This window comes from Nelumbo lutea, chromosome 4 (genome assembly GCF_056320005.1).
Source record: "Nelumbo lutea isolate HS-2025 chromosome 4, American lotus-T2T, whole genome shotgun sequence".
Classification (NCBI taxonomy): Eukaryota; Viridiplantae; Streptophyta; class Magnoliopsida; order Proteales; family Nelumbonaceae; genus Nelumbo; species Nelumbo lutea.
The window spans coordinates 37,667,276-37,684,477 of NC_142687.1; the positions used below are offsets into that span (position 1 = coordinate 37,667,276).

The 17,202-nt window shown below is 36.5% G+C and overlaps 2 protein-coding genes across 2 annotated transcripts; both read left to right on the top strand.

Annotated features, from left to right (window-relative positions):
- Positions 1-1,793: 1,793 nt before the first annotated feature.
- Positions 1,794-7,223, top strand: LOC148855257 (sec14 cytosolic factor-like). The gene is made up of 6 exons (XM_088984897.1): positions 1,794-1,865; positions 2,078-2,333; positions 4,687-4,723; positions 6,235-6,352; positions 6,547-6,657; positions 7,086-7,223. Exons 1-6 carry the CDS (start codon positions 1,794-1,796, stop codon positions 7,221-7,223), a joined length of 732 nt encoding a protein of 243 aa, XP_088841023.1.
- Positions 7,224-10,555: 3,332 nt separating this feature from the next.
- On the top strand, positions 10,556-11,433 carry LOC148855258 (uncharacterized). Its single transcript, XM_088984898.1, has 2 exons — positions 10,556-10,973; positions 11,123-11,433. Exons 1-2 carry the CDS (start codon positions 10,556-10,558, stop codon positions 11,431-11,433), a joined length of 729 nt encoding a protein of 242 aa, XP_088841024.1.
- The last annotated feature ends 5,769 nt before the right edge of the window (positions 11,434-17,202 follow it).

Genomic DNA, 17,202 nt, shown 5'->3' on the forward strand with positions numbered 1-17,202 from the left:
TATCTTTGGTATGCCCTATTCTTTTGAAATATTTACATCTGGTTTTGGGTTTGGTGGGATTTTCATTACTTCGAATACCAAATTTATCCACATAGACTGCAGTAGTAGTGTCGATCAGTGGCACTTTTTGAGAAACCATGGCTTGGTATCTTTCTTCTTGTATGACCATGGCATAGGCATGGTTCACATTTGGAATGGGCTCTATTGCGAGGGTGGTAGATCGGCTATTGTTGAAGGTGTCCGCAAGACCCATCAAGAACTGTAGAACTTTATCTTTCTCTCTTTCTGCAATCAACTTTCTTGCATAACCACAAGAGCATTCCCGAATTTTGAAAAGAACTGCAATCTTGTCCCAAAGACCCTTCATCCATGTGAAATAGGAGGTCACTAACATGGTTCCTTGGTGTAACAGAGAAAGATCCTGCTTCAGTTGATATAATCAGGGACCGTGTCCCTAGGAAAATCTTTCTTCAAGATTAGACCAAATCTCCATTGCAGAAGTGACAATGCTATTGCATTTGACCCATGCTCTCACTTCTGTTGGAGGTTCTTCAGGTTTCAACATTGTTCCATCGACAAAGCCAAATTTGTTTTTGAATTCTAGTGCGATCTGCATCGCTTTCTGCCATGTTGGGTAATTTTTCCTATGAGCGGAGACAAAATCAGGACTGCACCAACGTTGTTGGATGGATGCAAATAGTATGGTGAGGTTGGATCAAGATCAAACATTGGCTGATGCCGACATCATTTTGTAGCAGTATGGGGTTGGATCGAAGTAGAACTTGATTAAAGTTCTTATACGATATCAAAACTAGGAACAAAACGAAGAGATTCTATAATTTCATTATGCGATGAATTTACATATTTATACTGTGACAAGGTCTTGGCTATGATTAAGTTATGAGGTTACGAATTGTCTAACCATGTAACTGTGTAACTAACGTCCAGCGATCTAACAAACTGACAACTAGCCAATAATAGAATATTAATCCTAATATTGGGAGGGGTATTTTGGTTATTATAAAGTCATTTATCACTTTACCTAAATACCCCCCTAAACTAGATGTTATATAGTTGTTAGGGGACATTATTGTCATTTTATCTCCCCAAAAAGCCAAAATATATAAATACCCCCTATATAGTTGTTTATAGTTGTTGGGGGGGGGGGGGTATTTCTGTAAAGAAAACCCCCAAAAGTTGAAACTAGCCATTAGGGGGGTTCCAATGCCCAACGGCTAATTCTTTGGACGGGTTGAGCGTGACCCATTAAGGGCTTGCAGGCTGGATTGTGTGCCTCGGGCCATGCTATGCCAACCTGTGAGCCATGGGCGGCACGACATGACAGTGTGGGCCATGCCGGCCTGACCCACCGACCTGAAACCCCAAGCCTGGCATGACCCATTGGCCCATACAATCATGCCGGGCCATAACACAATGCGTGAACCATCGAGTCGGGCCGACTCAAAGCTCCATGATATCATGTCTTTCTGCTATTGCTGATAATTTCTTTATCCACTAAATGCCAAACCACAACTAAATGAATTGGCATGGCATCATTGGTCCAATAGATGATCTTCTCCTCATTGGCCTGGAGAGGGTTTGGAGCGTGGAACTTTATGAAACACCTTCCCCCTTTGGGGACACAAATGATCCATGTAGAAACCCTTCTTTCCTACCTCCTTATTGCTGATTTAATTACCCATCCAATTCGCACATGCTAATTGATTATGTTTCTTCTCTCTCTCTCTCTCAATTTGAGATTGTTCACCACAGACTCTCTAACACAGATGGAGATGGAGAAGCAATCAGAAACTGCAGTAGCCGAGATGAGGAAGACAGTAGAGAAGCTTGGATCATCTACTGAAGTTCCATACATATACCCCTCCCCCTCTACAATCTCCGTATGACTCCATGCCTCTTAGGCTCATTTTGGAAGGAGTATAAATACAAATATATAGAATGCAAAATCTTGTATTTTATATGTATTTACACTGTATATATTTGTATTTGTACTCTTTCCAAACTGAGTCTTAAGAACATACACTTCTGACAATATCAATCCTTTGTTTAATCACAGAAACACGGAGACCCAACGCTTATGAGGTTCTTGGTTGCAAGACCAATGGACCCAAACAAAGCCGCCAAGATGTTCGTTCAGTGGCAAAACTGTCGAGCCGTATTCGTTCCTTTGGGATTCATCCCTGAATCTGTAATCCCAGATGAGCTGAATGCTCGTAAGGTATATCTACAGGGTATCACTAAAGCTGGACACCCCCTCGTGATCGTAAAAACGAGAAGACATTTCCCTCCCAAAGACCACATCCAATTCAAGAGTGAGTAAAACAGCAAGAAGAAACTCATGAATGAAGAATTCTTAATTCCTTGTTTGCCTCTTCCTTTTTTTGCCCCTCATCATTTAAAAACTTGTTTTTGCTTTTACAAGTAATTGGTGCAAGCCAATAAGCCACGGACCATCCTCTAGGCGATCTTCTGGATGGATTTAGGGGGTGTTCGCCAGTATGTCTGATTTTTCAAGGCTCAGTTCCGAAAGAACACATACAAATATGTACAGTGTAAATACATACAAAATAATACAAAATACAAGATTTTATACCCTATAAATTTGTATTTGTACTCATTTCAAACTGAGCCCAAAGAAAAATGTTGATTAATAGAATTGTTTTGGTTTTGTTTATGCAATAGCTCTGTTTTTTTTTACAAAATCATATATATATATATATATATATATATATATTGGCAAACACTCCCTTCGTCGGTGTGTCTGATTTTCTTTTCAAAGAAAAAATGTTGATTAATATAATTATTTTGGTTTTGTTTATGCAATAGTTCTGTTTTTTTTTTTTTTTTGTTACAAAATCATATATATATATATATATATAACACTCCCTTAAGATCATTTGTATTCAGCTCAAATTTGCACTGCAAACAAATAAAGCCTAAGCAATGCTGCATCATGGGCCTTTGTCAACCATCGAGATCGATCTTAAATCAGAAATTGAACTTTTATAGTATTTAGGTAGAATTTTATCACCATCTGACTATTTACATCAAACATTTTAGTTGTGAATATAAGCTAATTTTCTGTATAGTTGCTAGTTGGTCCTAACTCCTAATCATTCTAATCTAGGAATGAAAGCAAATTATGGACTAGGCACAAAACTGGTCATAGGTCATGTCTCCTTGGACCTAGAGGTGTCAATTGGACGGATTTGGTCCAACCCGATCCAGTCTAATGTGATTCCACTTATAAATGAATTAGACCCAATTCAGTCTAAATCCAATCCATTAAAAACTAAATGGATTGGATTAGATCCAATCCAAACCAAATGAAATATCAAATATTATATAAAAGCATTTTTGGCATTGAAAAAGTACTTTTGTAAAGTACTTTGATAAAAGTATTTTTATAAAAGTGCTTTTGTAGAAGTGCTTTTGTAAAAGTACTTTTACAAAAGTGCTTTCATGAAAGTGTTTTTATAAAAGTACTTTCATAAAAGTGCTTTCGTAAAAGTGCTTTTGAAAAAATGCTTTCGTAAAAGTATTTTCAAGTGTTTTCATAAAAGTATTTTTGTAAAAGTGCTTTCGTAAAAGTTCCTTCATAAAAATGCTTCAATAAAAGTGATTTTATAAAAGCACTTCTATAAAAGTGCTTTCGTAAAAGTACTGTAGTAAAAGTGATTTCATTAAATTGCTTTCATGTAAAAGTACTTTTGTAAAAGTGCTGTTATAAAACTACTTCTATAAAGGTATTTTTATAAAAGTACTTTTATAAAAATGCTTCGGTAAAAGTATTTTATAAAAATACTTTTCATAAAATTACTTTTATAAAAGTGCTTTTATAAAAATGTTTTTGTAAAAATACTTTCATAAAACTGATTTTATGCTCGCTTCAGTTTTGATTGATTTCAAATTGGACAAGGGTTTGGCCTCATGATCGTCGAATTATTAGAAAGTTGGTTTAGGTCGAATTCAAACAAATAATAATATGGACCAATTATTTTAGATTGGCCCAATCCAATAATTATAATGGACTATTCAAATCTAGTTTGATAAGATTTGGATTTAAATCCAAACCAAAGCCAGTCGATTGATACCCCTACTTGGACCCAAGTTATGGGCCCATTTATAAGGCTCTCCTGTTCGGATTTGCCAGAGGAAATTGGTTGGGCCATTTAGCAAACTTCCCTGATTGACTCAATTCGAAAATCCTCTTTCTAAACAGAAATAGCATGGATACTAGCTAGCAGTGATCTATGATCAGCATGGGAACAATTATTTTATTTAACACTTAAAAATGTTTAACTATTCATGAACTTAAAAATATTATAGGACTCATCTGATGGTTACACTTGTTCGGTAGTGTAAATTTTACTTCTCAAAAACTGATATAAAATTTGCATCATCTTTCTCCGGACTACATCACTTTATTTCTCAAAAATAAATAAGACAAAATCAAATCTAAAGCAAAAATAAAATAAAATTTACACTCTACATATTTGTATTTTCGTATATTTACATCATTGCAAATGAAAATTGCACTTACAAAGAAACTGAGCCTCAAAGTAATAATGATAAATTTTGTTAGTAGGAGTAAATGTCTGATTTTGCTTTTTTGAGAAATGGTAATCAAACATTTATCTTAATTTGTTGTCTGTTATCGTACAGAATTTGCGGTGTACATTCTAGACAAAACAATTGCAAAGTAAGAAATTAGATCTCGTAGCGATTAATTCTCCTCTAAGTCACTACCGAAGAACAGAAATCACAGAGAGCAGCGTTACTATATATTGTGTATGTAATATTGTTTGCAAACACAAACACAAAAGACTTTAATTCTTTGGCCAAACACAAAGACAAAACCAAAAGATACAGTTTCTTGCACAGTCACTTACTAGATGGCATGTTTCATTATCATTGTCATTTAAGTAGAAAGATTATTGCGTTGGTTGATAACTGTGATTAGGTTACTTTTTCACTATGCGTTTTTTTTATTAAAAAAACTGTGATTATATCTAATAAATAGAGTTATGATATTATTTGGGTTTATTTGATTTATAACCGAAATTACAATTAAAATCTTTTGGAATCGGAATCGAAATAGTTTATTCCCAGTCTGTTTAGTTCAGACAGAAATTTGAGTGGGAATTAAAATAAATTGAAATAGGATTTCATTTTCAAGGGAGGGGGAGGGAATGATCATTCCTTTAAATGGGTCAATGCCATTCCGTCAGGAATGGGAATAGGATTCCAGTTCCACCCCATGAAACAGTTGAAATTGGAATGACCTATTCTAATTCCAATTCTGAACCCCTATTCCCACAAACCAAACAGGCCCTTAGTCCGTAAACCCTACTTATCAGATGAGTTCAGATATGTTATGCACAACACGCAACCCAGCTGCAGTATTTACCTTGTGGGTAGAAGATCCGAACCCACCTGATAGGTTAGGCCCATGGACTAGATATTACAGCGTCTTGTTGATGTCATGTGTAGCTATAGTGTCTTGTGGGTAGTGTGTGAATAGCAGATCAAATAGGGTATAAGGAGAGACCATTATCAATTTAAGTCTTCTATGAAATTGGAAAAAAAGAAGAGAGAAATTCAGAATTGGTTGTTTTGAACAGTCAAACAAATCAAATGACCAATGATTGATGAGTGAACATACTAGTGTTCCATAAACATATTGTGTGTGATGCGAGCCCATGTATCGGTAACACTGGCATGTTCACTTGTGATTAGTTATATATGTAGTCCATTATACATATTTATATTTGCAATAGATTCATATTGGTGATCCATGTATTAAATGTTAAGGGATTTTTGGACTGCACTCTCCCTTAGAAATCTTTTTTGCAAACCTCTCCTAGTCTAATAATAAGTGAATTTGACATCAATCCACGGACAGGATTCAGTCCACCCCTAAGTGGAGCTAGGATTCCTAGGGATGGACTGAATCATAAAATCCCCTTAATCTTATGATCAATATCTTCTAGGAGGCTGTTAGGTGTATAAAGATGGTCATAAGGGCAAATATTTCTTTCACCTATTCTATAAATTCCACGATGATAGAAAAGTATCTGTTATTTCATGTAAAAATGTAATAGATAAACAACATTCATGTAAAATTCTCTTCATTTAAACTTTTTCCCTGCCTTTTTCTTCCTTTGAAGATCGATTTTGTTATCTTGATTTTGCTTTTTGGAGACATTTCAGTTCTCTCAAGGGAAGAGAAATAGGGAATGAGAAGTTGATTGGCATCCTTGATTTGCAACAAATTACACTTAAGAATATAGATGCACGTGCTTTAATTACTGGTTTCCAATTTTTGCAGGTAAACATGTACTTCTCTTTCTAGCTAACTTGTCATTAGTAATTACCTTTTGTCATTATGTTGGTGTGATAGCTAACTTATAAGAGAGGAACAGAAATTTGAGGGAAGGTTCTTCTGCTTCTTCTCTCTTATTTTCTACCAAGCACAGCCTCTGTGAACTTAATTCCTCTAGTACATGTTCCTCTGTCATGCAGTCTTACTATCTAGAATGCTTGGCAAAGTTGTTCCTTTTAAGTATGCCTTGGTTTTTTGTGGGCGTTTGGAGGATGGTTTCCTGCTTCCTTGAGAAGGCAACACTAGAAAAGGTTTGTTTTTTTTGCTTATTATTGTTGTTGATGTTGTTTATTATGTACTTGGAATTGATCAGTAAAGTAAATGGAGTCAATGCTCCTAATCAATGTTTTCAAACTATCATTGATCCGGATGGTCAGACCATTCGGTTCAGAAACCGTCTAAGCAACTGGTTCCATTTTACCCCAAACCTAGTTTTGTCTAAAAACCGTTGAAAAAATCAATAATTCGTTGACCCGGACAATCAAATTGTTAACCCATCTACCCATTTAATGATTTTGACTATTTATTATTATTATTTTTAATTAATTTATTAGAACGATCCATCTATTCAAACTGGATGATCAAACTGTCAACCCAAAAAGTAGTGACCAAAATGATTCCGTTTTTGAATTGTTTTTTTAAAACGTAGCTCCTAACTTTTTAATTTTAGATGGTGTAGATTGTTAGTGTGAGTAATGAAAAAGAGAAAAAGGATTTCATAGAGGAAATTGGAGAAGATACTTTGCCTGAAGAAAATGGTGAGCGAGCAAAGCTTGTAGCTCTTCAAGATGTAATATTGAGCTATTCTCTAATATAGAATTGAATATGTAACCTTATATTAATTTTTGTTTTTAATCATTATGAAAAAACAAGACTCTAAACGTGCCTAACGTTAGGACCGAATGCAGTCTATCCTTCCAACATTTTTTTCCCGGCATTTAGTCAGACGCCCGAACAGCATCACACTCATGGTTTTTAAAATTGAATCGGAGATCAAACCGGTCAGGGTCTGGTTATCGGGTAAAATGGTCCAACCGTTCTGACAAAAAAATAAAAGAATTTAAAAAGAATAAAAAATGATCAAACTGGAACAAACCAGTTAATGTACCAACTGACATCCCTCAATTAAACAACATTTGGTAATTGGGCTTATCATCATGGAAAAACATTAAACTTAGTGAGGCAAAATTAATTAAATTTCCACATTATTCCTGTATTCCTTGATCTATTAGACACTGTCTTTTCTCTGCTTTCATGGTTTTACCGGTTCTTTGTGCTCATCACCTAAATATAATTTTGTTTAATTTCCTTATTCCTTTGTTGAGAAGATTGCGACAACTGCCACAATCAAATATTATATGAGTACTTTGCTCTGGGGCTGAAAAAAATATATGTTTCTCTGAATTTGATTTGAATTCAATCCTCTTAATTTGTGACCCGAATTCAATCAAATATAATTGAATTGAATATATGGTTCTATCTCTACCCAATCCAATATAATTCAACTGAAAATAAACATGCACAAGTATACTTAAAATTTATATTCTATATATAATATAAAACTGCTTTGGATGTTAAGTGTCATAGGTTTTACTTTTATGGTAGTAAAAGTAAGGTTTATTATAAGGGGGAAAAAAAAAGATAAAGAGATACAAGCGGGCTCAAAAGTCACAACCCGTGAAACCCTAAAGCCCAAAGCCACACCTTTACAACTCAAGGAAACAAAAACCGGGCCACAACAAAAAGATAGCCCCAGATATTTTAAACCCACAAATAAAAGCATCTCTGCAAATGAAAAGAAAAGAAAAAAAAAAATAGAAAACCACCACAAACTATCTGCTTTTACCACCTCTTCGTTGACCTCTAGTACTTTTTCATGCAATTTATTTTTAATTTATTTTGTTCTTAATATACAAGATAAAACTAGATTATTTTATCAATATTTTTTGAATAAAAAATTAGTGAAAATGATGGAAAAATCTATGATACCAAAAAGATATGGTATTAAAAGAGTTTTGATCAATCAAAATCCACCTATGAATTTAGATAAATACCTTCTCATTGGTATCATGTTTACTGGTTGATTGGTCATAAATTTTTTGAAATATAATCTCTTTCCAGTATCATAGTTGAACCCCAAAATAATAAAGTAGAAAATACATGAAAATTAAGCTGATTGACCCAGTAGCTGAATGATTAATATGAAATTGTGGGAATCAAACCTGCATTACTTCATGTAATATGATAAAGGTTAATGGGCCTCACGCGCACCCTACTCCATCCCCATTGTTTGATCCTCTAGTTCTTATTGTAAAAAGGTATAAGAGGTTTCAATTGACTATTTCAGCCAGTGGAGATCACTCCAAATTAAATGCTCTATTGACCGGCTGAGTATAGGATTGCCTACTGGCGTAGTGATATCATATTTAGTGGGTAAACAATGCATTTGAGTCTAAATTCTGATTTTTGTATTGATAAATGACAGATCAATATATATTTATATTGATAATCAGATATAAAAGTATATCAATAAAAAAGAAGTAAAATTGTATTCAAGTGAGCTTTTGATAAAAAAAAATATGTTTTATTGAAATTCGTATTTGCATCTATTACAGCTAAAAATCTGTTTGGTAAGAAGGTAAATTTGTCAATGCAAAACTAACCCAACTTTACAATTTATATGAACCAATTTTTGCTCTACATATTTGCATCATTTCCAAACACAGCCTAAGTAAATAACCACTAATTATAGTAGATCTTTGATCAATCAAATTTATGTGAATTTTGATGAATACTAGTTTAACTTGAATGAATTTGCATCATTTCATTGAGCCGTAGAGGATTTGAAGCCGTGGGGATCGAAGGCCCATGTTGGCCCATGTGGGGAAAGCCCATCATTTCAGTAGAGTATCGATACATCTTTAGAGGAGGAAACAAAGCTACAAATTGGATTGCAAATCATGCTCATACTAATGTTGTTTCTTTGTCAAATGTGCCTAGAACTTTAAATTTTATTTCTTTTTCTGACTTCTGTGGACGTGCCACCCCGTGTTATGTACATTGGCGTGAGCTGTCAAACTAGAGAAATTTTAGGATCTCTTGACTGATCCCTTAATTCAAGGGATAATTCTTATTATAGCTAGAGTTAGTAATCCCTAAATTCAAGGGATAATTCTTATCATAGTGATAGTTTGTGTATAGCAAGGAAAAGGAAAAAAGAATAGGGCCTGATATATATACTCATTCTCCGTAAAGAATAAAAAGGAAAATATCTTTCTTTTACATAAGTTGTCATGGTATCAGAGCATGGTGTGTTCGAAGAGACCCACCAAGTAGGCGTCGGCAGCTACTTGAAGAGCAGAAACGGCGCTGCTCTAGAAACACAGATCTGTTTTGAAGTCCTGAGCGATCTCACAGACGAGACGCTGAAAGGGTAACTTTTGGATCAAGAGCTCTGACCTCTTCTCTATCCCTCCTTCAATGCCAAACTGGGGAGTTGCAGAACGAACCCCCGTTTGAATGGAACCCCTGTACAACTTCGATGCTTGACATGCCAGACAACCTGGGTTTCTCCTCAACCAGAAGCAGACCGCCTTCCTCCCACCGAAGTTCGACCAGTCATTGTAGAATCCAGCGACGTCCTAGAACCTGCACAATCAGATAACAGTGGATGATTGATCCTCCGCATGGATGAAAATTCTCTCTTTTGGAGAAATTTCAGGGGTCCGTCTCTTGTTCCACAGTGATCTAATTGTCGCTTGACCCAATCCGACCTTCTTCGGATTAACCTTTGGGGAGTCAATAGGAGAGGTTCTCCGTTGCTGCTCCACTAAGTCATTTGCTCTCCTCTCGGTATCGATACTCAATTGTTTTCTTCGTGCAAGTAAACTTGGACTTCTTGCACTACTCTCATTTTGATCAAGTTGAGGTTCCGGCAGACTCTAGGTTTGGATCTAAAATTCGAAAGAGGTAACTCTATTGTTGTTCTCCCGGACTGGTTGATAGAGCATATCGATCCTTGACAAAGTCTTCTACCTTTCTTTTCCTTTTTTTTTTCTTCTTTCCTTGCCAACCATGTCCAATTCAGAAACCTCAAATCCTTCTAGGGAACAACAATCCAACCCTACCCTCACTGAATTAACCACCAGAATGGCTGAAATCTTGAACAGACAGACCTCGACTATAGAGACTCCCGCTGCTCAGATCGGCATCAAGTTGGACGACACCAACTATGCTCTTTGTTCCCAAGTTGTTGAGATGTATATCTTCGGCAAAGACAAATTGGGATATATTAATGGCGATCTTCCCCAACCTCCTCAGATTGGCCCAACCTTCCGGAGATGGCGCACGACCAATGCTTTTGTCAAGGGTTGGTTGATTAACTCCATGGACGTATCCTTGATCGATAACTTTATTCGATTCCCTACAACAAAGATGGTGTGGGACTCTGTGGCTACTATTTACTTTGATGGCAGTGATACCTCGCAAGTATATGATCTCCAATGCCGTGTGACCCACTTGCGACAATCTGGAGGATCTCTTGAAAAATATTATAATGATCTCCAAGGTTTGTGGCGTGAAATTGATTTTCGTCGTCCAAATCCAATGGAGTGTGCTACGAATATTCAGCGTTATAATAATCTTCTTCAAGAAGAGAAGAGAGAGTATATATTTTCTTAGATGGCCTTGATGACATACTTGACAAGATTCGAGCAGATGTACTACAAATGCATCCTTTTCCCACTATTGAACAAGCATACACACAGGTTCGTAGGGAAGCTAGTCGGCAAAAGGTCATGATCACCGATAACAATATTGAAACTATAGGAGCTGTTTTGGCCTTCAAAAGTGCTAAAACTAGACAATCTACTCCGTCTTCAACAGGCTCTCTTTCTCTGAGCAACGGGAAATTTGGTGTGACCTCTAAATCACGAACATCTTCTGATGGAACTAAGTGTTCTCATTGTGGTAATTCAAAGCATACCCAAGAGAATTGCTTCAAACTACATGGCTACCCCGACTTGTGACATGAACTCCAAGCTCGAAAACGTCAAGACAAGGCTGAAACTGGTGGTAAGGCTACGATGGTTACAACGGAACCCCAACTTTCACTCACACCACCTATTGAATTGTCACAAGGAGATGTACTCTTCTCAGACCCAGGTAACAATATTCCCCATAACATTGTTGATAGTAATGCTTGGATGCTTGACTCGGGGGCTACCGACCACATGACCTATGATGCTACTGATTTTTTAAAAACTTCACCACCAAGACGGGCTACAATCACTAACGCCAATGGGGTTATATCTCCAGTCATTGGAGCAGGCACTGTGACATTGTCACTTGCAATATCTTTAAATAACACTTTGCTTGTTCCCTCTCTCTCCCATAAATTACTATCTGTTAGCCAAATTTCCACTTATCTAAATTGTGTTGTACTCATCTATCCTACCTTTTTTCTTCTTCAGGATATTCTCACCAAGGAAATAATTGGGCGTGGTACTAGGAGGGGGGGGGGGGGGGCTCTACTACATGGATGATCTTAGTATGAGTCAAGCACATCTCACACAAAGTAACACCAAAGAACAATAGATTTAGATTTGGCATCACCGGTTGGAACATCCATCATTTGGTTACATGAAACATTTATTTTTGGATTTATTTACAAATATGCAGCCTCGTGATTTTCAATGTAACACTTGCATTTTAGCTAAGAGTCATAGATTTATCTATCCGTTAAGTATGAATAAAAGTATAGTCCCATTTGCTTTGATTCACTCTGATGTGTGGGGGCCATCCCCGGTAACTACGATATCTGTTTTTCACTGGTTTGTAATCTTTGTTGATGACTGCACTCGTATGACATGGTTGTATCTGCTGAAACATAAAGATGAAGTGTTGACTGTATTTCAATCTTTTCATATGATGGTTAAGAATCAATTCTCAACTAAAATTCAGGTTCTCAGGTCTGATAATGGTGGGGAATATATGAATCAACGGTTCCGAGATTATTTATGGATTCATGGACTAGTTCATGAGACTTCATGCCCACAAGCTCTGCAGCAAAATGGCATTGCTAATAGAAAGAATCAGCACATACTCGAAACTACTCGTGCTTTGTTACTTATAGCACATGTACCTCACCGACATTGGGTTTATGCTATTGCTACTACTGTGCACCTCCTTAATCGAATGCCATCACGAGTCTTAAATTTTAAGATACCATTACAAGCTCTTTCATCACATGTCTCTCTGCCATCCGTATTGGTGATTCCACCTCGAATTTTTGGCTGTGTGACATTTGTACATCTGCATAAAAATCAATGCACAAAACTTGATCCATGTGCAACTAGGTGCTTATTTTTGGGATATGCAATACATCAGAAAGGATACCGATGTTATGATCTAGCCATCCAACGCACATATGTTACCATGGATGTTACTTTTTTGGAATTTGAAACATTCTACTCTCCTTCCGAATCCAATTCTTCTATTTAGGGGGAGAATCAGAGTGAAGAATATAATTGGTTTCTACCTGATTGACTGAATAATAGCGATTCAACAAAAAATGGTGGATAATACGAAACACTCTAGAATAGAAATGGTGGTCAATGAAGAACCTTCTACAGGTTCAAGAGAGACATCTACAACACCAGAAACATCTACATCGCCACTTCCTGATAAAATAGAGTCCCCAACCTCCACAGTACCTGAAGACCCATCTCTTGAGAATATTCCTGAGGCAAATGAAGATATTCCTGAGGTAAACTCTCCTACTACACCTTCAAGGTCTAACGATATGAATACTTTTACTGGTCACACTTTACCTTTCAGGCATAATCGTGGCAAACCACCAAATAGATATTCTCCAAACATTGAGGATCAGAGATCAAGGTATCCAATTGCCAATTATGTATCAACAAAGAGACTCTCCGAACCCCTCAAAACATTCGTGCAAGAATTGTCCTCAAATCTTATTCCTACCAGTGTTCAAGAAGCTTTGACGAACCCAAAATGGACTCAGGCCATAAAGGAAGAAATGGACTCAGGCCATACGGTGTAAATGGGTATTTTCCATTAAATATAAGGCGGATGGGTCGATCGAGAGATACAAAGCGAGGTTGGTCACAAAAGGTTATACTCAGACACATGGCGTAGACTATCAAGACCTTCTCACCAGTGGCCAAATTGAATACGGTTAGAGTTTTATTATCTCTTGTGGCAAACCTTGATTGGCCACTATACCAGTTCAATTTAAAGAATGCCTTCCTCCATGGTGATCTTGAAGAGGAGGTGTACATGGACATCCCACCTGGTTACATAGTGAATTCCAAGGCCAAAGTTGTGTGTAAACTATAGCGAGCACTATATGGACTGAAACAATCATCGCGGGCGTAGTTTTGGCGGTTTAGTCTTGCGATGAAGAGATATGGCTTTCAACAAAGCAATTCAGACCATACACTATTTCTAAAGCACCAACAAGGGAAGGTAACAACCTTAATAATATATGTAGATGACATGATTATCACAGAAAATAATGCAGGAGAAATAGCAACACTCCAAAAGCAATTAGCGGCTAAGTTTGAAATGAAGAACTTGGGGGGGGCTCACATATTTTCTAGGAATTGAAGTTGCTAGATCAAGGCAAAGTATATTTCTATCTCAATGGAAATACACCTTGGATTTACTAGCCAAAGTGGGACAGTTGGAGTGCAAGCCGACAGACACACCAATTATTCAAAACCATAAACTTAGAGAATACCCAGACCAAGTACCTATCGATAGGAAGAGAGATCAAAGGCTGGTTGGTAAACTTATTTATCTCTCACATACTCGTCCAGACATCGCTTACGTTGTCAGTGTTGTGAGTCAATTCATGCATTGCCCAAGCAAAGATCACATGAATGCTATAATGCGGATTCTTCTATACTTGAAGCCCTCACCTGGAAAATGACTTATGTTTTCAAAGAATAATCATCTAAAGATTGAGGGCTATACAGACGCAGATTGGGTGGGAAATATCTTGAAAAGAAAATCCACCTCAAGGTACTTTACATTTGTCAGCGGGAATCTTGTTACATGGAGAAATAAAAAACAAAAAGTGGTGGCCTTATCAAGTGCTGAAGCTAAGTTTTGGAGAATGGCTAAAGGTCTTTGTGAGCTTCTCTGGCTTAGAAGATTAATGACTGAACTCGGTTTTCCCCCAACCTCTGAGATGGACCTATTATGTGATAACAAGGCCACAATAGATATCTCTCATAATCTTGTCCAACATGATCGAATGAAGCATGTAGAGGTGGATCGACATTTCATCAAACAAAATATCGAAGATAAAATCATTCGATTTCCTTTTATCAAATCGGAAGAACAGCTGACAGATATACTTACAAAAGTTGTATCTAGTAAAGACTTCTACAGCTCACTTGGCAAGTTGGGCATCCAAGATTTGTACGCACCAACGTAAGGGGGAGTATTGGCGTGAGCTGTCAAACTAGAGAAATTTTAGGATCTCTTGACTGATCCCTTAATTCAATGGATAATTTTAATCATAGCCGGAATTAGTAATCCCTCAATTCAATGGATAGTTTGTATATAACAAGAAAAAGGAAAAAAGAAAAGGGCCTGTAACTCCGTAAAAGAATAAAAAGGCGAATGTCAGTGTTACCCCTCTTCCTGTTAATGAAATACAGGCAAATGACCTGATCAAACTGATTGACCCATCACTCCCAAACGAGATTTCCTGCAATTCACGACGAGTAGAGTGGATAAGAAAAGTGAGTAGCAAATCTGGGTTCCATCACTCCTGCATTATTTCTGTGTCCATTCCACCCCTTAAAACTGTTAAGCTGCAGAAAAACATTGACTTGATCAATAATTTGATCCAGCCAGGGGGTCATGGATCAGACACTTTTCTGTATATTTTACCCATTTTCATCATTAATAACAATATTAACTTATTTTTATAAGTATATGATATTTAAAATATGCTTAAATCTGTTGTAAATTTTCTATATTATTTATTTTTCAATTTATAACATCACATAAGATTGACACGTTTGATGCAAGACCAAACATCCCGACGGAAAATCAAATCCTTTTCTGATTTGGTTTTTAAAACACTGACAACTCTTTTTCCTTTAAAAAAAATCTTACTCTCCCTTTTAAAAATAAGGGAATGAATGTTAGATTTAATATCCATCGTCAAATGACGAGGGCGATTCCTCCTTTCCGAAAGGAGCAAAAGTGAACTCAAAAGATAAAGCGTGATGTTACAATGAACTTGCTTTGAGAAACGATTCGTCCTTCAAGCTTTTCCCTTTATTCAGTCGTCGTAAACTCGTAATTGTAACCTACGAGCAGAGGTTTTGAACCCCATCAAATCTAGAATATCACCTGTCAACAAGTTTAAAATATCGGATAACTTTCAGCCATCTGAAATAAACATTAAGACCCAACAATTGATAAGCACCTAAGCATTTAAGTTCTTGAAGCAAACATCCCAATAAGGTGAGGTCCATGAATAGATTTTTATTCTTAACATGTCTCCTCGTTTGAAATCTCATTGGACTTGAAGTGTGGACAAGTCCAGATTCACTTATACCCTATGCTGCTGAAACCTCCCCTGAAATTTGATAGTTGCAATTCTCCCATTAACTTAAAATCCTCTAACAAAAGACATAAAAATGTCTAAAATATCGATGAAATTACTATTGAGGCTGGTTTTATAGAAAAAAAATACAAAATTTATAAACAATAAAAGAAAGAGAATTTAAAATTGCAGTTTTACCTTTGAGGGGTTGATATGAAGAATAAATTTGAAAAACAAATCTATTTCAGAAAAGAGATTGGAAGGGTTTGGGCTAATCATTCGTATGAGGAAAAAATTAGAAAATAAACATCTTAGTCAAAAGTAATTGCATGGGTATTTTGGACATTTTCATGATTCCAATAAAGCGGGTCTAATTGCAACTATATTAAAAAGTTTAAGGGAGATGATTGTAATTACCAATCTTCAGGAGATGTTTTAACAACAAAAAACTTAAAGGGAGGTTTCAAAAATTTACACCAATTTTAATTAAGCATAATTGGGGGCGATGGGAATCAAACACTTGACCACTTGGTCAAAAAGGTGTTGATACCATCTTAAATAACTATTCACCCCAAAAGTTTACGGTTAAAGGTGTAAATCGGGTTGTGCTGTGCTGGCTTGTGGGCCATCTCGGGCCGTGCCACCCTCCCCGGGATAACTTGGGGGGTTGGTCCGACATGGCCCATGGCCCAAGCCCATGCGGGCCCATGCTGTGCCATGGGCTGAGTTGGTCCATGGGCTAAGCCTTGGGCCAGGCTGGGCCATGGACTGGGCCAAAGTTATTTATTTAAAAAATTTGAAAAAAAAAACTTAAAATTTTAATTTTATATGAATTTTGATGTATACAATTAATTATATATACAATAATTAAATAAATTAATATAATAAAATTGAAAAAATTGCTTATTTTATTAATATATTTAAACTATATATTATTATATAATTATAATTTATATAAATATATTATATATTATATATAAAACATATATAAATAATATATATGGGCCATGCTGGTTGTGCTAGGTCGGGCCGTGGGTTGGGTCATGCTGGGACACAAGCCACGAGCGGCACGTCCCGCTCGGTTGTGCTATATCAGCCCAACCCGTGGACCTAAAACCCCAGGCCTAGTATAGCCCACATGATCATGCCAAGCCTGGAACATCCCACGTGCCATCATGCTGGATCATAGGTGGCACAGCCCAGT

Bases quoted from the DNA above. Each gene is read 5' to 3' on its own strand.
- LOC148855258 (XM_088984898.1), top strand. From the start codon at position 10,556: ATGGCTGAAATCTTGAACAGACAGACCTCGACTATAGAGACTCCCGCT. The intron at 10,974-11,122 runs GTTTGTGGCGTG...AGATTCGAGCAG, and splicing joins ATATTATAATGATCTCCAAG to ATGTACTACAAATGCATCCT.
- LOC148855257 (XM_088984897.1), top strand. From the start codon at position 1,794: ATGGAGAAGCAATCAGAAACTGCAGTAGCCGAGATGAGGAAGACAGTA. The intron at 6,353-6,546 runs GTAAACATGTAC...TCTGTCATGCAG, and splicing joins CTGGTTTCCAATTTTTGCAG to TCTTACTATCTAGAATGCTT. The intron at 6,658-7,085 runs GTTTGTTTTTTT...TAGATGGTGTAG, and splicing joins AGAAGGCAACACTAGAAAAG to ATTGTTAGTGTGAGTAATGA.